Genomic DNA, 22,513 nt, shown 5'->3' with positions numbered 1-22,513 from the left:
GTCCGGTCCCAATCTCTGGGAAAGAGTTTCTGCTTTCTTATCTCTACGGCGAAAGGAAGCACGGGCGTCCCGTGCGCGAGCGCGACATCCGGCGTCCGGCCCAACAGCTGGTGGTTTGCGGGGAAGGGAGGGGGGGCAGGTGCGCGCGCATGATGAGGAGGTGGAAATGAAGCGATCCTGCGCACGCGCAGCAGGCGGGCCGGCGCTTTGGCGTTCTCTCTCTGGTCCGCGGCTGAGAGTGGGAGGGGAAGCGGGTTCCTTCGGCTGCGCTGCGCGAGGCGAGCGACTCAGGTAAGGCAGCCGCGGGGGGGGGGGAGAAGGTCGGCCGCCGCCCCCCCCCACCCGCTTTCCCTTTTCAGCCGTTACGCTCCGAGGCGGGACAGGGAAGTGGCCGTTTCGGGGCCGGGGGGGGGGGCCTCATTCCGCCGCCCGGCGGAGCAGGTGGGTGGAGGCCCCGCCTCAGGATTGAGATGTGCGGCTGCTGAGGCGTTTCTCCTCCAGCCTCCTTGGTCGGGGGTGTGTGTGTGTGTCAGCAATTAACACGCACGGCCAGGTTTTAAAACTGGCTCTCTCTCTATCTTCCCCCCCCCCCTATGATCGGCTTAAAACCTTGAAAACAACAGTGACAGGACAAATGAGCACAATTAGGCCCCTTTTCAAATAAAGCACTTCCATTTCTCTCCCCGGTTCCGAAGGACCAGGTTTGAATGATCTCCTTTTTTTCCCCGCCGCCCCCCCTCCAAATCCTTGCAGGTTAAGATCATGGTTATGAAGGCTTCAGTAGAAGATGATGATTCGGGTTGGGAGCTCAATATACCTGAGAAGATGGAAAAGAGTAACACGAGCTGGATAGATATCACCCAAGACTTTGAGGACTGCTGTAGAGGTAAATTAACCCCCCCCCCCCCAGAAGGGTTTTTCTCTTTGCACAATTCGATGCTATGCCCTCAAAATGTCTAGAGGGCAGATATGATACAGTCTCTGTAATTGAAAGGTATTGTCCTTGTAATAATAATAAAAAAAGGTGGAGTCTCTGTCACGTGAATTCTGCCACCGTCCCTGCCAGCTTTCTTATGCTTTGTTGGAGAAGAAATGCTAGGTGGAAACTTAGAAGAGAGTTATGGAGAGTTGTGGACTTGACTTGGACCAGTTTGAAAAGTCCCTTCCCATTCCCTCCATCACTCTCCCACCCTATGTGCTAATGATCCACTTTAATTAGTGGCAGCAGCTGCTTTTTGCCACTTGCTGAGATTAGAGGGTTGAAGCCCTCTTGGGGGCTGCCAACAGGCTGTGTGCGTGTGCGTGCCAGATTCTGTTTCATGCAACCCAATTTCAAAAATACTATATTTTCTTTTTGGTTCTTCTTATGATAGAGGCATGAATGGCTTACCTTCCTCTTTTTCTGGGAAGGGCGGTGTTGACACTAGATATGCATGTGTGTTGGACCTGAGCCCTAATTTCAATGAATTGCCCAGTGTATTTTGTTACGATTCACTAAAACCCTGGATTTTAAAGTTATTTTCAAAATACTGATTTCTGCTTATTTCTCTGAGCCCTGCAGCTCATTTTAAGGAGACAATCAGAAGATTCTACTTCTCTTTTAGATTTACTGCAGTTTAGTACAGTGGTACCTCGCAAGACGAATGCCTCACGCAACGAAAAACTCGCTAGACGAAAGGGTTTTGCGGTTTTTTAGGTGACTCGCAAGATGAATTTTTCTATGGTCGTGCTTTGCAAGACGAAAACGTTTTGCGATTTTGTCTCCTGCACAATGCATTCCTATGGGAAACCGCGCTTCGCAAGACGAAATTTTCGCAATACGAAATGACTCGCGGAACGTATTAATTTCGTCTTGCGAAGCACCACTGTATGTCTTCCAAATCCTAAACTGTGGTTACCGGTAGTGAAAATTAGCCAGGTCTGAAAACTCATGTTTTGAACTTTGTTTGTTTCCACTAACCATATGAAGATCAACCACGTAGATTATGCAACAAGCTTTGGTAAAGGGCAGTATATAAATGTAAGCCTCATGTTGCTCACAAAGTATGGGGAGAATGTATGAGCCAAGGTTGGGGAAAGTTAAGCTTGTTGTTTTAATATTAAACTGTAGCTGAGCATTATGTCAAAACCAACCCGGTTTATTTTTCTTTCTCTTTTATTATATATAATAGTTTTTGTGAGTAGTTATGTAAATTTTTGACTTTTTAAATTTCCTTGTAGAATTGAAGTTGGGCGAGTTGCTTCATGACAAACTGTGAGTGAACCATTAAAAACAAGTTCTCATAATGTATTTCTCACATCTTAATCTGAATCAAACACATAGAAGTGTCTTCTACCGATTTTTGTGGTGCTTACTTTTAAGCATGTGCTCTTGACAAACATGTTAGCTATTTAAAGAACATTAATTAACATTGTTTTATGCTATCAATCTGAAAACTGTTTAAAGCAACCCAGAGCTTCAGCATTATGCACACTTGTTGAGCTCGGGAGGACTTAATTCTGTAGAAATATGGTATAGTCATACTTGCAGCTAATAACCTGCTCAGGGGGAAAAAGGCTATTTAGGACTGGGGTATACGGTTCCTATATAAACCAGATTCTTAAGCCTCAGCCACAAACACGCTTAGTCAGAAATAACTATAGGTAGAATATTAATCTCTGGAACAGTTTTAACTGGCCTCTTTCATAATTGTTTATTCTGCTGCTTAGTTAAAGCTTTGAACCCTTAGAAAGCTTGGGCACATAACATACATTTGTAAAAGCTTTGTAAAATTAAATGAAGATTATAATCATTCAGATTATGGAAAACAATTAAACTCATGCTCTATATTACATTTTGTTCACTATTTTTTTCACTGTGGATATGACATTCACAGTCATTTCAGTTCATCTTACACATATTTTATTTATTTTATGCATGCATGGAATACCTAAGTCCATTAGCAGATTTGATTTCAATGTAAACTCTGGCATCTGTGGACACAGATGAAGTTTCCTCCCTGAGAATTCTAATTCCTTTACATCAGTGATGTGAAACCTATGAGGCCCTCCAGATATTGCTGGGCTACAGTTTCCATCATCTCTGATCGTTTGCTGTACAGTTGGGGTTGTTGAGAGCTGGAGTCCAACAACATCTGTTGGGTAACAAATTCCTGATCCCTGTACCAGGGAAGGACACTTGCCTGTGTCACAGTGGGACTTCTGTGTAGTCATGAATAGGATTGAACTGCTAAGGTATATCCATGGTAATGAATAATCTTACTGCTTCATTAATTCTGCATTTAGCTGGTATTTTGCTTTTCAGTGTGTTGAATCTCCCAATTCCTTCCTTTAAAATGTTTTTGAAGACTTCATATATGCGTTCTGCATCTTACTAGGGGATCTTACTATTCACTTAATTTAAGGTGATTACTCACAAGTTGCATGATACGAATACATTGCATAAACTCTTTGATTTTATTTCACAGTATTTGGCAGTTACGCTTTGAAACAACTTTTGCCTTATATATGAATTGATTAGTTGCAGCTTAGGTTTTCTTTTCTGTTTGTGTTGCTCTCCGTAGTTTTGGTCTTTTTGAAGCAATGTCTGCTATTGAAATGATGGATCCCAAGATGGATGCTGGTATGATTGGAAACCAAGTTAATCGAAAAGTTCTTAACTTTGAACAAGCTATCAAGGTTGGCACACTTTGTGTTTTTGTCAGCTGCTTGGTGGTTCATGAAAATGATTATCATTTTATGAACTCAAATATGCTAAACTTCAAATTTAAAGCAGTTGTGTAATTTCAGATGTTGGCTATAAAAATAGATTCCCCATTTCACATGAGTGTAGAACAGCTCTGTTCCACTATTATTATATCCTGCCTTTTTCCTAAAGGCAGCTTATTGCCAAAATAGATACAGTTTTTAAAACAGGGGATGGAAAGGAATAATTAAAAAAACAATTAAACATCAACACTATTTATCTCTCTCTCTCTCTGTGTGTTAATAATGTATTAAAACATACAAACCGTTACAATAAAACTACACATGGAGGGGAGGTTCTACGGGAGAAGGCAGAGAGGACTGTATGGAGTTCCATACATGACTTCTTTCATCACACAGCACTACAAACTCAGCAGAAAGCTGCACGCTGCTTCTAGAGTCTGACTTCCATTTGTGCACATCACTTTTACCTCCCTGCCCCCATACAGGTGTTTTTTTGGGTAGACTGATGTAATTTAATTTGCCAATGATGGAAATTCATGTGCGCTCTCTCTCTCTCTCTCTCTCTTTTTAAGGATGGTACCATTAAAATTAAAGATTTATCGTTACCTGAGTTGATAGGGATCATGGACACTTGTTTTTGCTGCTTGGTAAGAATATTATGTTTTTATGTTTCATTAGTATGAGTAACAGTACTCCAGGAGTGTTTTGATATAAGTTCCCAGTCAAAATACTAGTTAGAACAGCTTATCAATTTTAACTCTAGGGACTTTCTGGAGATGCAGTTCTAAACACAACTACTAGATTTCTATTAATGTGGGTGGGATTACTTCTGAGTAAACATGTATAGAAGTGCACTTTGAATTAGGGTCCAGATTAGAGCTATGGTATATTTCCTCCAAACAAATAATTTTTAAAACATGGCTCAGTTTGGATAATCAAACTTCTGACAAAATGAAAAATGTACAGTATTAGATTTCATCCTCCAAGATTTTGTTTCCTTTGCAGAAATAAATTGATAAACTAACACTGGGTAAAATCCAGGAAAACCAGCCATGCATCCCCCACTATGCTAGTGCATCCTATGGAGGGAAGGTGAATTCCAAGGCCAGGTAGATTGCAGTGAATAAGGTTGTGTTTGGAGATCTGACCTATTTGGCCCTGGTCTGTCTGCCATGCCACAGCCTCCTACATCACAAGTGCCCTGATAAGAGTAGTAACAATCTTGCAGCTGCACTAGTCCTGAAGAAACATCCCCTACATAGATCCTGACTGATGTTTAGATGCTTTCCTGTAGGTCTAGATGCTTTCCTGGCAGTGATCTACCCCCCTTTTTGGGGTTCAGGTCAAAGTTGTTGAGCTTTTTCAGGGAGGATGTAAAATGTTGAACTTTTTTTTAGGGGAGCTACAGTTCAGCTTCTCTGGGGGGAACCAATGATCTATCAGTGATCTACCGCAGATGTCCAGTGATCTACCAGTAGATCACGATCTACCTGTTGGACATGCCTGCTGTAGGACATGGTAGGGCTTCCGTTGTTGGGCCAAGCTTAGTGGGCTGTTTTATACCTCAAGCATATGTGAAAGAGCAAGTGGAAGGTCATTGTACCTGACTACCTTTGGATTACAATTTTCTGATAGTGGCTCTGACAGGGCTTCTGTTTTCAGGCCCAGTTTATTGTGGAATTTTATACATGGTGAAAATGTGGTAGAGCAAGTTGGAAGGTCAGTGGGCCTGAAGTCCTTAAGAATTAATGTCATTTGCTGGTGGCATATCTTATGTTGCCACTCAAAGTTCATTTGTGCATGAAGTTTCTACTCCCTACCTTCTGTGACTCTGCCTAGGATTCCAGATTTTGTCCATGAGCCTAGGGCTTGCTGATCAGAAGTGCAAGTAGCTAAATAGGTACTGCTCCGGCAGGAAGGTCAACGGCGTTTCCGTGCGCTGCTCTGGTTCGCCAGAAGTGGCTTAGTCATGCTGGCCACATGACCCGGAAGCTGTCTGCGGACAAACGCCGGCTCCCTCGGCCTATAAAGTGAGATGAGCGCTGCAACCCCAGAGTCGTCCACGACTGGACCTAATGGTCAGGGGTACCTTTACCTTTATTTGTTCACTGAAGTATAATGGATGTTAAACATTAATGATGTAAATCAGAGCATCTTTGTTTTTTCATGCGGTCTGTAGAATGGAGTAGGCAATATTCAAATCAACATTTTCCCACCTCTATTGGATCGTGGAATTGAAGTTAAATATTCAGTTACTCTTAGTGAAAAAAATATGAATCGAGTAACAAAATTGGTCTCCTGCCCTTTTCATTCTGTAAGCTTGATTTCTTTTTCAGATAACATGGTTGGAAGGCCATTCTTTGGCACAGACAGTATTCACTTGCCTTTATATTCATAATCCAGACTTTATAGAAGATCCTGCCATGAAGGCATTTGCTCTGGGGATCCTCAAAATCTGTGATATTGCTAGAGAAAAAGTAAACAAAGCTGCAGTATTTGAAGAGGTAAGTAAGTCATTGTTCAGCTGATGATTTCTCCTACCCATTATTAGTAAATACAACTTGCCTTGTGCAACTTTTTTTAGTTTGCTGCTGTCTTCCAATTTTAGTTTCTGGTTTTAAAACTCATAACTAGTTCTTGATTTCATAAAAAAATTATATACCTTTCGATTGATTTTTTTAAAATATCATTGTGGCTTACAAAAAGAATAAGCAATGAAATTATCATTAAAAATGGTTTGTTAAACAGCTTCCTGGGCAGCAGTGTTTTGTAACACTATGTCATGGATAGGCAGCATGATGCCTTCCAGATGTTATGGACTACAAGCCCCAGCATCCCTGACCATTAGCCATGCTGGAGCCTGTAGTCCAGAACATCTGGAAGGACCCTAGACTGCCTATACATCAGCTATATTATTATTCCAGGAAATTATATACAGCCTAGAATAGTTATCTTTGTTCCCCAGTACTTTGATGGAATGATGATTTTAACATTTTATATTGCATTTTACACATCTTGCATTTTTTAAAGCAATCTACTGAAATTATCTGTAGGCATGGCTTCCACCTAAAACTAGAGCCAGATTTTCAGTGCTTTGTGCATAAAGGTGTGAAGGAAGCTGTTGTTGGCAGATACACTAAGATTGTAGCACTTAATATTTCTTTTTTGTGTTTAGGAAGATTTTCAGTCTATGACGTATGGATTTAAAATGGCGAATAGTGTGACAGATCTTCGCGTTACAGGTAAGAGCTGAAACAATTCGGTCCCTTTTCTGGGAAGAAAGTTGTGCTTCATAGGTTTTAAAGGATAAGATTCTAGTCCTATGCACAGTTACCTAGGATCCAGTTCCATCGAGATCCATTGAACTTTGACATAAGTACTAATGCTCAGTCATTATGCACAGATTGTACGGTCAAGAAATTAGCTGTAATGAGACGGTCCTCCAAATGTCTTGTCTTGTCAAAGCCAAGCTTGCCATTATGTCCGATCTTGGTTTGGATTATTTGAAATACAATACCTTCAGAATAAGAATGCTCTCATTAAATTAGTGAAGGCAAATCAAAATAATACATTTAGGGTTCTGAATTTTAAGATTTTAAAGAACCTATGGCCTTCCAGAGGTTGTTGGGTTGCAACTCTGGCCATCATTCTTAATAGTGGGGGGTGATCAAAGTTATGCTTTGACAACATCTGGAGGGACACAGGTACCCCCTCCCTGATTTCGTTAGAATGGCTGTTGCATGTAGCATGGAAATATTCACTTAGATACACAAAGGAGTCTGTCAAGTGGCATTTATGCTTCTAAACTGAATTCCATTTTTTCAGGTATGTTGAAGGATGTTGAGGATGACATGCAACGGCGAGTTAAGGTATATTTCTTTCACTTCCCCCACCCCCAATTTTTATTTTATTTTATGTAGAAATTGGTAGCACAATTAATGCAAGCTAAATATAGCCCCAAAATGGTAACGAGTACAAACAATTGCAGCTAACGTAAAACACAGAATCACAAACTTCAAACCCTTAGTAGATCTGCAATATGATGTAACAATCTGGTGGCTCTTCATAAATTCTGTCATAACAAAACGTGTCTTAGGTTCTGACACCAGGCAGTTTTTTTATAAATATAGGTCAAGTTCACATGTACGAGCATCTGCGATGGAGATCATGGTGGTTTGCTCCTTCATGGTGGTTTTGCTGCTGCACAGATCTAAGCCATTGTTTTGCTTATTGTGTTGTCTGAACCAATCTTTATCTTATGACATGTCTTAGTGAATGAGGACATAGAGTGCTCTCATCTAAACAGATTACTAGAGAGGGATAGGTAATGGAAGACTTTATAAACTATTTAGTCCAAAATTTTCTAAGCAGTTTGTATAAAACAAAGATCTATAAACTATAGATAGAATCAGCAAAATCTGGAAAGTGAAATTTGCACTTTACTTAATATCCAATTAAATTGTTTCTAATGTGTGTTACTGTAGAGCACTAGAAGTCGACAAGGAGAAGAGAGAGATCCAGAAGTAGAACTTGAAGTAAGGATGGATGCATGCTATTCTAGATTGTAAAAAAGCTACTAGAGCAACTAAAGTGCTCTAAAATAAAATATTTCTCAAGAAGCTACAAGGAATTATGCAAAAAGACCAATCATACAGTTGTTTATTTTTGTGTTGTTTTTTTTACTGGGCTTGAATTATGCACCAGATTATCTAGTATCTAAATATACATTAATCACATAAGATACAATAATTTAATCTTATCAATAGTAAAGTCCCAGCAAAACAATGGTTATTGGAAAACAACTTTTTGTATATATGAGTAGTAAATGTGCTTCTGGCATTTTGTCTAAACTTTATTTTTCTGGAAATTTGGAAATCATTAATTTTAGGATTGATTTTTTCCCCCTTATAGCATCAACAGTGCTTTGCAGTATTCAGCAGAGTGAAGTTCACCCGAGTATTACTGACTGTATTAATAGCTTTTACCAAAAAAGAGGTATGCTTGCTACAGAGTATTGCTGCTTCAAGCGTTAAAGGCAAATGGGTATGTGAAACCTCACTTTTCAATGGCTTCCTATGGCTGAATAAAGATGCTGGGGCCAAAGAATGGTGGTGCTGGACAGGAGGCTGCTGTCTTCATGTCCTGCTTATGAGCATCCGAGGGGCAGGATGGTGGACAGGATGTGCCCTTCATCTGTCCCAGTAGCCGTTTTATGCCACACTAATGAAGCCTGTAGGATTACTTTCTACTGATTACATGGCTCATAGCTATCAATTGCAGCATGTCTAAAACATAAGCATAGCTTTAGAGATAAACTCTTACAATTATATAACATATATAACTTTTTTGTTGCATAATTTTGTTGCTTTGTTACTGGACCATATGGTAGACATTTATCTGTTGCTCTTGAAATACTAGTGTTACTTTATTGCCTAGTGTCATTCACAGAGATTTTTAAATTGCTTTTTTTAAGACTAGTGCAGTTGCAGAAGCTCAGAAGTTGATGACTCAGGCAGCTGACTTGCTTTCTGCTATCCACAATTCATTACACCATGGCATTCAGGCTCAGAATGACACAACAAAAGGAGGTAAGCAATTATCTTCAGAAGTGTTCTCTGCCTTTGTTCTCTGTTAAGGTACAAAACCACTCAGTGGCCCGTTGCTATGCTCATCTAGGTTGATCTTTTGTCTTGATCTGTTACTTTACCTTCTAGTTACTCTAGACATAGATGTTTTTATTGAACATTCTTCATAATACTGTATGTGGTTTTTCAGCTAACGCAGTCTTGTTCACAGATGCAGAACTCTTGTCCACAGAATGTAAAAGGTTGCAAAATTCTGTGGTTTAAGAATCATTCAGGCAGCTTCCCATCTTGTAAATCTCCAAAAGGCACTCTAAATAAATGGGTATTGGAGCTATTTCAAGAAGAAGGAGCTAGTTCACATGTCATTAGGGAGGTTATTCTAGTGCAAGGTTGTGGAAGCTTTTTAGCCCAGTGGGTCAGATTGTTATCTCTCCCACCCTTTGTGGGCCAAGTGTGACAGATTGGCATTGCTGTCCCCAATCAATCACCTGTTGGCTGGCACAAGGATGGCAGGTGATCTATATTGCTTTTCTTCAGAAGCTCTTTTCAAAGCACTATTTTGCTCAGCAATTTGAAAGGGGCTTTTCAGGCACCACTGATTTGCGGTACAAACACCCTGTCTGCTGAACCAGGTTTTAAACTGCCCCACCCCCAGATGTTTGCCCTCTTCACACAGGTGGGGTGTGGCAGAGCTTTCGTGGGTATAGGCCAACTTGGCAACAATCTTTTGCCTCATTTGCCCTCTGGATGTTATTGAATGATGCTATACCATGCTTGACGGCATAGACTTCCCATGATACAGTCAGAGATTTGCATAGATGCTGTGAAAAAGCAGTCACCTGGCTCTCATTGATAACAATTCACTAGCTGTGATTTGACAAATACAGCGGTACCTCTGGATGCGAACGGGATCCGTTCTGGAGCCCCATTTGCATCATGAGCAGTATCTGTGCATTTGATGCGTCTGCATGCGCGAACCCGGAAGTAACCCATGACGGACGCAACATGCAGCGTTCGTAACACAAGGTACGACTGTATGTGTTTTATTAGTGAATCAATACAATGTTGTTTCTTAGAACACCCAACTGATGAGTCATAGTGGGCTATGGCCGTCTTAAAAACTCATGGCCAAAATCCAGTCACGTTGCATGTAGCTCTGAGACAGCTTCATCCACACAAAGTAAAGTATACATTAATACGCATAAAATAGTTTCCCTTCTGAGAAGAAAAATGCACAGTCATAAATCAGTCATTTATATACAGTTCTGGTTTTTTTTGCAGGTGCACTACTGCTCAAAGCAGTTTGCAAAAAAAAAGAATCTGTCTAAATACAACAGTACAAATAATCATAATACATAATAGCTATTACAATGCCACTAACAAGACTAAATTTCCTTGAGCATAATATTTTTCTAATAGTCATTTTAAATTGCTTAATTGACAAGAAGAAATTGCTTAATATTTTGAATGCCTTGTTTCCCCCCCCACCCTAATTTTCCCCCCTAGATGAAGTAAGTAGTGTGTGGTATAGCACTTAGTTGGGAATAAGAATAGGAATTGAACATTTGTCTTTCCTTTTTTATAGATCACCCTATTATGATGGGTTTTGAACCCCTTGTTAATCAGAGATTGCTTCCTCCAACTTTTCCTCGATATGCAAAAATTATTAAAAGGGAAGAAATGGTCAACTATTTTTCAAAACTTATAGACCGAATAAAAACTGTCTGTGAAGTTGTCAATTTAACTAATTTGCACTGCATACTGGTAAGTATCAACACTGTTAGCTTTTTGTTCATAGGGACATAAGAGAATGTTACTTGAATAGCTCCTGGGACTTGTGCACAAATATCTGCATACTTTTTCTTTGATTTTACTTCTTGTTGTTTCACATACGGAATAAATATAGAGGAAACATAGAATATAAAACTTAGATGAAAACTATGTCTTAGAGAACCAATGTCCTCTCCCTTTCAACATATTAATGGTATCTACATCAGCAAAGTGGTCAAGGAGTAGACAAATCGAATTATAGGCATTTAGGAGGTTATTATGGATGACTGATAGTCCTTTCTAATGGACTCATATATCAGCGCAAAGCTGAATTTTATTTCTTCATGGTGTAAATCTTTGTGTTATGCTAATAATTTCCCTCACATTCTGTTTATAAATTAGGATTTTTTCTGTGAATTTAGTGAACAGTCACCTTGCGTTCTTTCAAGATCATTGTTACAGGCAAGTAGAAAATCACATATACAGAAAATACATTTTAGGTGTGTGAAGTCGCTGTGTGAAGTAACAAATTTACTGTTTGTTGCAGACTACTTTTCTTGTGGATAACAAAAAGGTATTTGGTACTCATCTCATGCAAGATATGGTGAAAGATGCCCTGCGATCTTTTGTCAGTCCTCCAGTACTTTCACCTAAGTGAGTAACAAAATCTAGTTTTGATATTATTATATACATGTTTACCTCATATCTCATTATTTAACAAAATCACACAGCATCTGACTAGATTCATATAAATGAAAATTGTTCATGCTTTGGGGCCTATAAAAGGCAGTTCTTTGCAGGCTGTGATACCAGAATGGGACTTAGATACTACCTTCTACTGCATTGTAACTTGGTATGTGAATAATGGCCAGTCATTTGCCTCTCCTTGAATGTCTGTGAGTAGGCCAAAAGGAGATGATATTTATCTTCCTCATGACTGCAGTTGTTCCCATGTGATGCCAAACTTTTAAAGAGAAACACAAAAATGTTAGATATAAATCTGCAAGGAATACGTAGAACCTAAAATAGGTTTTGACTATGTTCCCATTCAGGATCATGCAGCTTTTTATACTATCCACTACTTCCTAAGAACGGAGTCATAAATGAACACAATCTCTCACTAGTTTTCAATGCTTTTGGTTTACACATCCCCTTAGAAACAGTTATGAGATCAATATGGCACAGGCATATTCATGATGATAAGCCAACCTCTTGATTTTACAACACTGCAGGATTTTCACTTAGTACAATTTTGTCCCTTCTCTCTTAGATGTTGTCTGTATAATAACCACCAGGCTAAGGACTACATTGACTCCTTTGTCACGCACTGTGTTCGAGTGAGTATTGGTGGCATTACAGAATATTTAAACACTTATGCACATTAAGTATAAAAGATGGTATATTATCATGTAAAAAGAGGACTGTTGGACCAAATGTTCATCTAGTCCATCATTCTATTCCTACAGTGGCCAACCAGATGCCTATGAGGAGCCCACAAACAGGAGGGCAGTACTACTCTCTTGCTTGCATTCCCCAGTCATTGGCATTTGGGTGCAGGCCACTTCTGCTCCGAGACGTAGTGCATGACTGCCATGACCAGGAGCCTTTCATGGCCTTAAGTGCCATGCATTGTCTAGTCCCCTTTTTAAACTTTCCAAGTTGGTAGCCATTGCTGCATCTTGTCATAGGGAATCCCATAGCCTATGCACTGTGTAAAGAAGTGCAGTGGTACCTCCAGTTGCGGATGGGATCCATTCTTGCGCTCCGTTCAGATCCCGAGGTTTCCGCAACCAGAGGGACCACTTCTGCGCATGTGCGTGGGACGGCAGACCGCTTCTCTGCATGCGCACTGGCGAAACACTTCCGGGTTTGCCGCTTTCACAACCCAAAGTTTACATTACCCGAGAGTAACATAAGCCGAGGTGCTACTGTACTTCCCTGTGTCATTCCTGAATCCCTTCTGTGACACTGGGGTTAGATACTATGACAGAGGGAGCAAATGTCCACGTGAGGACCATGATTTATAATATAACTCCTTGGGAAAGAAAGGAGGAGGCCCAGCCTGAAGTTTTGGTTTCAGTAAGTTTGTTTTTTTTCCCCCATGGCAGAAGTAAATGGAGAAATTCTGGATTTTACTGTAGCTGTGATTGAGTAGCAAGTGTCGTCTGCCACAGATTACTCTCCTCTTCCTCGAGTTCCTTCAGTTTATCTGCCTGTAGGGATTGAAGTTACTTACACTTTGCAAGCTTGAATGAAGCAGTTGAGGCAGCAAAAGATAAAGGACAGAGATAGTTTGGATGGGCATTCTAAGTCACCTCAACTTGTTTTTGTGTAAAACAGACCTACCTCAGTTGGATGCTTCCCCTGCAAACAACATCTCATTGGGTCCTCAGGCACCTGATCAGACTTTAGCACTGCCCACCCCCACCCCCAATTGCAAGGTTCTATGGGAAAAGATAGTGTTTATGAAGCAGAACTCTTAAGGGTGCAGAGATGTCTGTCATGGAGACCCTAAAATACTTAGGAAATGTTCAGAGCATTCTCTGTCCCCTACTATTCCTCCACCCCAATAAATAGAAAAGAAAGAGGACTGACTCCTCATCCATCTGAAGGCTCCTTTTCCCTCTTTTCAGACTGTCCCTTAATGCCTGCTAAGGGCACTGGGACCCTTGCTATTCCTGCCCCACGGAGGATTAGAAGAAAGAGAGCTATTGGGGTGAGATCAACCTTTAGAAGCAAGCTTTGTCCTTGTTCGATGATGGATAGAATGTTAGAAGTTTTAAAAGGCTTCGAGAGATCTAAGCAGAGGTTTCCATAGTCTGCATGCTGAAGAGCAATCCTAACACAAATGTTGAGCCTCCAGCTTTTACCCTTTAAGGCGCTGGTAGCAAGCTTTTATTTTGTTACTGCATCATTCTGCTGAATCAGTGAAGTTAAATATCAGGCAGCGGGGGATAAGAAACTGGCACCCACCCTAATCAAGATGTCACTAGTAGCAATACCTGTTGCAGGTGCCTGTCTCCACCCTAGCGGACCTTTCTGCCCAAGCCATGTTCACAAAGGTCACAACTGGCTCAGACTCTGAATCACTCATCCCCTCATCTGATACTGTCTTTGGTGAACCTCCCAACAGCTAATCATGGACCTATCAGAGAAAAAGAGAAAGTTTCTTCCAAATCCTACTTTTTATCCCTGTGATTTCTTTGCTAGACACGTGCAGAAGTTGTACCAAGTGTGTCCAGTTGCATCTAAAGCGTTGTCTTTGAAATGAGCGGCATCTTTCTACACCTGTTTGTTTTAGCAATATGCAGAATATGTTTGGCTCTGTGTCGTCCAACCAGCACATGGACTCAGATAAATAGCACCCGACTGCCTTAAGTCAGCTCTGCAGTTGAGCCAAGAACTCAGTCAGGTTTCCTTTGTTGGTATTTCAAAACGGCCAAGTTGGGCATTGATGTGCGCAACAAAGTGTCAGGCAGCCTCCCGTTAACTTAAGGAACAGCCTTATGATGTGTAATGCAAATAAAGTCTAGTGTGTGAAAATGAAGTACAAGTCTAAAAATTCACCAGTCTTTCTTTTTTCCCCAGCCATTCTGTAGTTTGATTCAGATTCATGGGCACAATAGGGCTCGTCAGAGAGATAAACTTGGCCATATTCTTGAGGAATTTGCTACTTTGCAAGATGAGGTAATTCAAAGGGAGACACAATACTGTACAGAGCATAAGATCATAGGCACTGCCTTGTGTTTTCTATCCTCCTCCCACCCACCAGCTCTTGTAATTGTCCAATGTGTAAGCTGTGCAGTCAGCCTTAGAACCTTGGACAGAGTTTCTAATGGCCAAGCTATCTGCTGCTGCTGTTCCTTCCTCATGCCTCCAGGACCCCATTTGCAGGCTTCCTTTGTTGTACTTTCCTTGCTGTTTCAAAAAGCATTAAAATTTAATCAAAATTTCATATCCAGGGATAATTTACCTTTAACTTTGGGGGGGGGGATATTTTTTCCTTAAAATGATTTGGCATAACAAAGTACACAGGTGTATTAAAGTAGAGAATATGCACTGGGATTAGTGAAAGGAAAAGCATTCCACAGTGGGGAAATATTGATTATAGTGGTTAAGAAATGTCTAGGTTACACAAAAAATTAATGCGCCTAAGAAACAAAATTCTGGGGTGTGACATCCTCTGGGAAACAGAGTGCTTAATTTAATACAAATTAGAATATTTTGAGCATGACATACTCCTTTGAACGCTTCTTCAACTTTGCTGTTTCAAGCATATGACATTCTTGTCCTCTAGCTTCCAGCTCTAGATCTAGAATGTGACTGTGGGCATAAATCATGACTCTTGTCAATATTGCTTGGCAGTTTACAGATGTGATACCTGAGCATAACACCACTTCTTTCAACTTGTTAGGCAGAAAAAGTGGATGCAGCACTTCACAGTATGCTGCTGAAACAAGAACCCCAAAGGCAACACTTGGCATGCTTGGGCACCTGGGTCCTTTACCATAACCTTCGCATCATGATACAGTATCTTCTGAGTGGGTTTGAGCTGGAACTCTACAGTATGCATGAATACTACTACATATATTGGTAAGAGGAATAAATTACTTGGGAGCAGGGAGGAGGAGATATTGTTGTCAGTAAAAAAACAATGCATTCTGTAGCACAGGGGTGGCCAACTCTCAAGACTGTGATCTACTTTCAGAATTAAAAACTGGCAGTGATCTACCCCCGTTTTGGGGGGGTTCAGCTTTTTTTAGGGAGGAGAAAAGCCCCCCCTTTTAGGGGTTTTAAAAAAAGCTTTTGGGGGGTTAAAGGGGTAAAGTCATTCACAAGAATATCACTATGGATCAAAACAGCAGCACAGAGAAAGCTCTGTCTTCCCTTCCAGACATCATACAACAATGGAGGGTGGGGTGAGGGGACGGGGCAGGAGTCAGTTTTAGCGACACTAAGGAAAGTGAGCCAGAGATCTACCAAAACCTCATGGGGATCTACCAGTAGATCGCGATCGACCTGTTGGACATCCCTGCTGTAGCACAATAGGCAGTGCGCCATAAGTGCATTCTTTGAACTGCTATTTATACTGCACAAGATTTGCAAGAATTTACCATAAATTGCAAGGATGTATATTGTAGGGCTGGGCAATATCTGGTTTTCAACATCGTGACATATCAGCAGGTAAATACAACAATATGCTGATGTATCACGATGTTTGAAATCATCAGCTTCTTCCTCCCCACCTTAGGGAGGGAAGAAGCAGCCAAGATACATCGCCCAGCCAAGCCCCAATACCTCTCCAGCTTGTGTGCGAGCCAGAGGCACATCTTTAAACTGCTCAGCTGAGGCACAGAAGCCTTTCTGTGCCTCAGTTGAGCAAGTTGTGTGATAGCTAGAGGAAAGTTCCTGGTCTGTGCCTGCTCTGTGGTTTGCTGCCCCCTGCAGGAGGCAGAGGAGAGCTGGGCCGGCAGAGCAACAGACAAGAGCATTCTCTGGCTTCAAGCAGTTAGTTGTCAGGGCAAATATTTCGAACTGGTTTATCACAATGTGGATTCAAAACTAGTTTTCAACAATCTGTCACCATATTGCCGAGGCCTGGTGTGTTGCTTATACTGAAAACCTGTTTTTGTATTTAAAGCATTTATAGTGGTGCTCTTCAGCTACTCAAGAGTGAGGTCTTGGCCATCCCAGAAACGTAACCAAAATTCGCCTAAATTTAGTACTGTTTCTGCTGTAGGTATCTCTCTGAGTTTCTCTATGCATGGCTAATGTCAACACTTAGTCGTGCTGATAGCTCTCAAATGGCAGAAGAAAGAATAATGGAAGAGCAGCAGAAAGGCCGGAGTAATAAAAAAACCAAGAAAAAGAAAAAAGGTATAGCTGCTTTTCAAATATCTTGCAAGCTGGTTTTTTATCACATCTTGTGTTTCTGTTAGAACACTTGATATTGATGTTTTTCCAGTGTTCGGCCATCTAAATAATGTGGTTGTTGTTCAATAGGTATTTCACTTATCTTCATGTAGCGTGAGTCTAATGTTTGTTGTTGACCATTTTAAAATGTAGATTTGTAAGACTATGTGTGACTGAATGATGAAATTGAATATAACTATTTATAGTTACTTTCCAAAATTGGTAACCACTGAATAAAGTGTTTTATTCTCTGTAGTCTAGTTTAGGGATTACGGAACTAGATCTCACCAGTAGGCCAGATCCTATTTCTCCTACTGCCCCACCCCCCCAGGTCAGATTTGGCAAGTGCGTGGGGGAGTCTATCTGTTAATCACCTGACATCCCCGCTGATTGAAACCTTACTAATCGGCTGAACATTGACACTTCACTTTTATTGTTGGGTAATAAAACTCCTAATTCATCTATTTATCATCCTATTTTAGTTCTTTATACAGCAGCAGTGATCCCCCCCCCCACAGTTCTTCTGCCCCTGAGAAGGCTTAGCATGATTTTTGTTATGGCAACATGAATCTTGTAGATAATTTTGGGTTTTGCAGGGTTGTAGGTCTGTCACTTACAAAAAACTACCTTAGTTGTTTACATCCAGGATTTTTTTAATTCTGGTGAAATCAACATTAATATTTCTGTATATGAAATTTGCAGCTCGTCCTCTGAGCAGAGAGATCACGATGAGCCAAGCCTATCAAAACATGTGTGCTGGAATGTATAAGGTGAGTGATGTGTTGTGGATTGTGATTGTAAAGATAACTTTTTTAAAAAAATAAAATGAAATTTGGATACATTTCATAATTAAGGCAAGAAAACTGCACTTGAACACTCCTAAATGACTGCATGTTTTCCTAAGTAATGCTATGTGTAAGAACAGTGCAAACATAGCTTAACTATGAAACAATTTCAGTTTTTGGGTAAATTGGATCCCAGACTAGTTAGTATCGTTCTTTCAGCTCAAAAGCTAGCTATGAGTTGGGCCTGGCAGAGGAATTTCTGCTGCTGGGAGGGAGGCGAGCACGTGATCCTATAGTTTAAGAATGAACAGTGTTATGTCTGCATTCCGTAACACTTTTCCAAATGAGTTAGTGTGTGGATAGAACTATAGTCAGCATGTTGTGGTGTTAAAAACAAAGATTATGGTCCAAAGAAACTGCGTTTGTCCTCAGTTAAGATGGGATGCATTTTATATGCCAGATAGTACCTAAGGAAATGTTGGCATTTTTGTTTTGTTTTGTGATGACAAAGCAGAACTAGCACACGCAGATTTGTTCCGTACAACTTGTATCAGAAGTCCCTCTCCTTAATGCTGGCATAATTTGTATCTGAGGAATGAGGCTACTGGAATCTACATTTATTTTTCCTCTGGCATCTTTCTGGGGTCACTTGTGTCTGGATGTGCACCAGCGCTTCTGTTGCTGATACATTGCAATAAGCAGATTTCTCATTCTGTGCATTTCTCTTCCCTGTCCCTGTTTCCCCTGAAGACTATGATTGCTTTTGATATGGATGGCAAAGTGAGAAAGCCAAAGTTTGAGCTCGATAGTGAGCAAGTTCGGTACGAGCACAGGTTTGCCCCTTTCAACAGTGTCATCACGCCACCACCCGTACACTATTTGCAGTTCAAGGTGAGCCACAAGAATATTACAGGACGTGTGTATATTATATGGTTTCATTTCCCTTCCTCTTGGATCTTTACCAGTTTGATGGGTTTCCCTCCATTGAAATGGAGGCAGGTAACACTCTGTTCAGTAAGCAAGGCACATCCCAAGGTTCCTTCTTTATTTGCCTGCCTACCTTCGGGAGCATGCCATAATTAAAACCAAAGCAAATGAAATAAAAAGCCATTTCCCAAGTGTTCATTAGTTGCAAAGCATTAAATCTTTTAAAATTATTTAATAGATTGCCTTTTATCCAATTACAAAATTATACAAGGAAGAACTAGGGAGTAAAGGTGTAGAAACTATTTTGCTTCATTGTGCTGTCACCTCTGTGCCTCGTAAAGTGTAGCCTCATTCAAAAGAAGGATCTTTCTGGGGGATTTTGGCTATTCTGAAAGGATGCTTATTTTTCTGATATTTAGGAAATGTCTGACCTAAACAAATACAGTCCTCCACCTCAGTCCTCTGATCTCTACATGGCTGCTAGCAAACACTTCCAGCAAGCTAAAATGATCCTGGAAAATATCCCTAACCCAGACCATGAGGTGAGATCCTTTCTAACACATGGTTAAGAATTGGATGTATAAATTGCTGGCACTTGATTGGGGTGTTTTTTAAACGGTGAGCATTTAACATTGCTTCGGTTACAGAACTGGAATTATCTTGGTATACAAATAGTATTGCAGATTGCAAAATACATTCAGTGTGACCAACTCTGCTAGTACCGGGTATATATCCTTATTAGCATCAAATGTATCTGCCATGCCCTAAAATACCTGAAGTCTGTTTGAGTTTATGGCGAAAGGGGATTCCTCTCTTAGGTTTCCCTTGAATTGGCAAATGGATTGTAGGATCTGCTTGAAGCTACTAGCATGAGTTTGGCCAAACTGCGAGAGGCAGTGAAGGATAGGCGTGCCTGGCGTGCTCTGGTCCATGGGGTCATGAAGAGTCGGACACGACTGAACAACAACAACAACAAAACAAAAGTACATTTTCTTCCTGCACCATCTTCCAAAATCTTCTGTCCAAATTTATAGAGTAGCAGCGGCAACTGTTTTGGTTTGGCTGATGACAGGTGTCTTGATGAGGTTCCATGTTTTGAAACTGATTTTTCAAAAGTCCCCTTCCTCTTAACTTCAGCCGATCTAGTACTATTCCTGAACTGGAGGATAAAGATTATATTGGCCTTACTGTTCAGTGGTGGTGCTCAGCTCTTCAGACTTACTTTTTTAGATGGCCATTTCTACATGTGCTTATGGATTTCTTTGAGCCCTGACAGTAAAATGAGGTGTTGATTAGCTAGCTGTTCTTGGACAATCAGCTGTACTTTATTCACTGCCTTCAAAACTTAAATTCACTATGGGATTTGGATTAGAGGATCAACTCATCTCCCCATGTGTTCATTAAATGAATGAATGAGGTTTTTTGTTTTTTAAGTACATAGTCTTTAAAAGCTATTTGCCATATTCTAGCACATTAGGCACATTTCAGCCCCAGTGACTTCAGTTTGATGTTAGTTTGCATTCAAATTTTAACTGCATTTAAATCAGTTTGACTTAATACTTAATGTAACTTGAAAGCAGAGTGTTGGTGTTTGTGTAAAGTTTTGCTGCTTTTTAAATAATACAAAAAAACGAATACAGTAAACACTGCAAGTACCATTTTATTGTGAATTCAGTTCTTTTTTTTCTGTCTGTGAACTATATCAAACTTGAATATTTCTGTTTAGGTCAACAGAATTCTTAAAGTTGCTAAGCCCAATATTGTGGTCATGAAGCTGCTGGCAGGAGGTCACAAAAAGGATTCTAAAGTAAGCAGATTGTTGCTAAATTAATAATAACTGCTTTTGAAACATAGCCTTGGACTATCAGAAGAGGTAGATGTAGTGCAAATATGTCACATGCTAGCGGGCCATGATTAAATAGTATATTTTTAATGGCATACTCAAGAGAATTGGTACATTGTTTCAGTTAAAATGGCAGATACCAAATTATATTGGTGGGGTATGTTGCTATAACAACTTAATAGTATAATCTTTTTAATACATTTATTCTAAAGGACATTGTGCTATGTTGTAATACCGTAAAAGTCTTGGTTGGGCTTCAGCAACTTACTTTAGAATAAGCCCCATTGAACTCCATGTCCTGTTTCGTACATAACACCAACCCACCACTTTTGAGGGTCCCATTTCCTAAGTGAACATACCCGATCTCCACTTCCCAGACTAGTGTGCAGATTGGAATGTAGTTCTCTGTAGGAATCCTCACACTGTATTTGTATGAAGTGGAGAGGGCTGATTTCAGTGCTTTTTGTTCTTTTAAAAGTTACTAGCTGCCTGGCACAGCTAAAACACATAGCTACCACCACTCGTGGTGAAAACAAAGCTGTTATTGGAGTGGCAGGTCATGAGGATATGCCATCCCTCCCAGAGATTTTATAGAGGAAAGAATGGCTTTTTTCCATGCAGTGTCCTTGAAAGCCTCCCAGAATCATTGTATGGGTGAAAATGACAGCTCAGTGGGTTTATCATATGCGGATATTCCCAGAGCCAGTTTCGACCCCATTTTCAAAATGTGTGGCAGGAGCTGTGCTTTAGTCACTCCAGGCAGTTTGCGCCTGTGAAACAGAAAAAATATAAAGTCATCCCTTGTGTACAGTACTTTAAAGACCCCAAAAGCAAACCCTAATAAAAAAAAAGTCAGAAAAAGTCTGCACATAATCAGGATGTATTCAAAAGGCACATGAATTGGATAAAGACTGACTCATCCATCCCTAGTCCGATATAGTGCACTTGGCAGTGTATCTAATCTTTGCATAAGTTCTGTATGGTTGTGTCTGGAAGAGATGACAAAGAGTGCTTTGTCTCACCTTTTTGCTGTTCATCTTCAGGGTTTTCTCACTCTTGGAATCCGAAATGCTTAATTAAGGAGTCATTTGGACATGCTTTAAAGTATCTTTCCATGTTTTTTCTTCTAGGTTCCGCCAGAATTTGACTTCTCCCCTCACAGATACTTCCCAGTAGTGAAGCTTATTTGAGGCAAAGGATTAGGAGAACAAACAATATATAATATGTACAACAGAGCTGCCTTGGTAGGCTCTTTTATACTGTGCGCAAAAGGGACATGATTCACTTGGACAAAAGTACTGTTGTATTGGGAGTAGCTTTATTTTGGCTTCCACACAGCCTGAGTGACAACTGCTGTTTTAAAGTGGTTTGTGTAACGTTTTACCATTGGACCTGATTTTAACAACTTCATTGTTAAAGCATTGTTATGTTTTGGTTTTACTGCAGTTTTACCTATAAATCATTTTTATGAATGGTTTTTGAATATTTGTAAGCATTTCAGAACACACTTGCCCACTTCAAAAGTACACTGCAGTAAGGGAGCGGTTATATTTTGATGACTAAAAAGCAGAACTCTCCACTGAAGGAATACTGGTAGGCTCTGCGGATGTGCTGCATGTTTTTATTAGACCTCATATGAAATGTTCTTAACTTATGCACACACACAAAATGTTCTTAACTTATGCACACACAAAAATTGATTTGGAGTTTTGCTAAGCAATAATTTGGAAGGCATATCCTTTTAGAGTGCAAAATCTTCAAAGGAAGGGGGTGTGATTTCTGGCCACTGGTTGAGTATTCTAGACAGATGTCTTTGGATTTAATTGCTGAGAGTTTGCATTTGGCAAGCCTTTATACATACATGGTTGCATCTTCCCCTCCACTTGTTTTAAAGGCGGCCCTATACCAAGTTATTTCCGTAAATATGTTCTGTGCACTGTTTTCATATTTTAGTTTTTGAAGCATAATACAGTTGAGGGTTT

General features: G+C 40.3%; 1 protein-coding gene across 2 annotated transcripts; it reads left to right on the top strand.

Annotated features, from left to right (window-relative positions):
• The first annotated feature begins 168 nt into the window (after nt 1-168).
• On the top strand, nt 169-22,005 carry NAA35 (N-alpha-acetyltransferase 35, NatC auxiliary subunit). Of its 2 annotated transcripts, none has more exons than XM_033163951.1 (23): nt 169-291; nt 754-886; nt 2,221-2,254; nt 3,564-3,678; nt 4,281-4,355; nt 6,045-6,212; nt 6,884-6,950; nt 7,534-7,577; nt 8,193-8,243; nt 8,620-8,703; nt 9,182-9,296; nt 10,879-11,057; nt 11,466-11,525; nt 11,611-11,717; nt 12,334-12,400; nt 14,652-14,750; nt 15,478-15,656; nt 16,804-16,940; nt 17,679-17,746; nt 18,512-18,652; nt 19,108-19,230; nt 20,415-20,495; nt 21,662-22,005. In XM_033163951.1, the coding sequence occupies exons 2-23, from the start codon at nt 763-765 to the stop codon at nt 21,719-21,721; spliced, it is 2,178 nt and encodes a 725-aa protein (XP_033019842.1). In that variant the 5' UTR covers nt 169-291; nt 754-762; the 3' UTR covers nt 21,722-22,005. The 2 variants fall into 2 exon arrangements, with proteins under 2 accessions (XP_033019842.1, XP_033019843.1); XM_033163952.1 differs by lacking the exon at nt 169-291 and adding an exon at nt 420-441.
• Nucleotides 22,006-22,513: the final 508 nt, after the last annotated feature.

This window comes from Lacerta agilis, chromosome 11, assembly GCF_009819535.1.
Source record: "Lacerta agilis isolate rLacAgi1 chromosome 11, rLacAgi1.pri, whole genome shotgun sequence".
Classification (NCBI taxonomy): domain Eukaryota; kingdom Metazoa; phylum Chordata; class Lepidosauria; order Squamata; family Lacertidae; genus Lacerta; species Lacerta agilis.
This window is presented reverse-complemented; position numbering and strand designations above follow the sequence as displayed.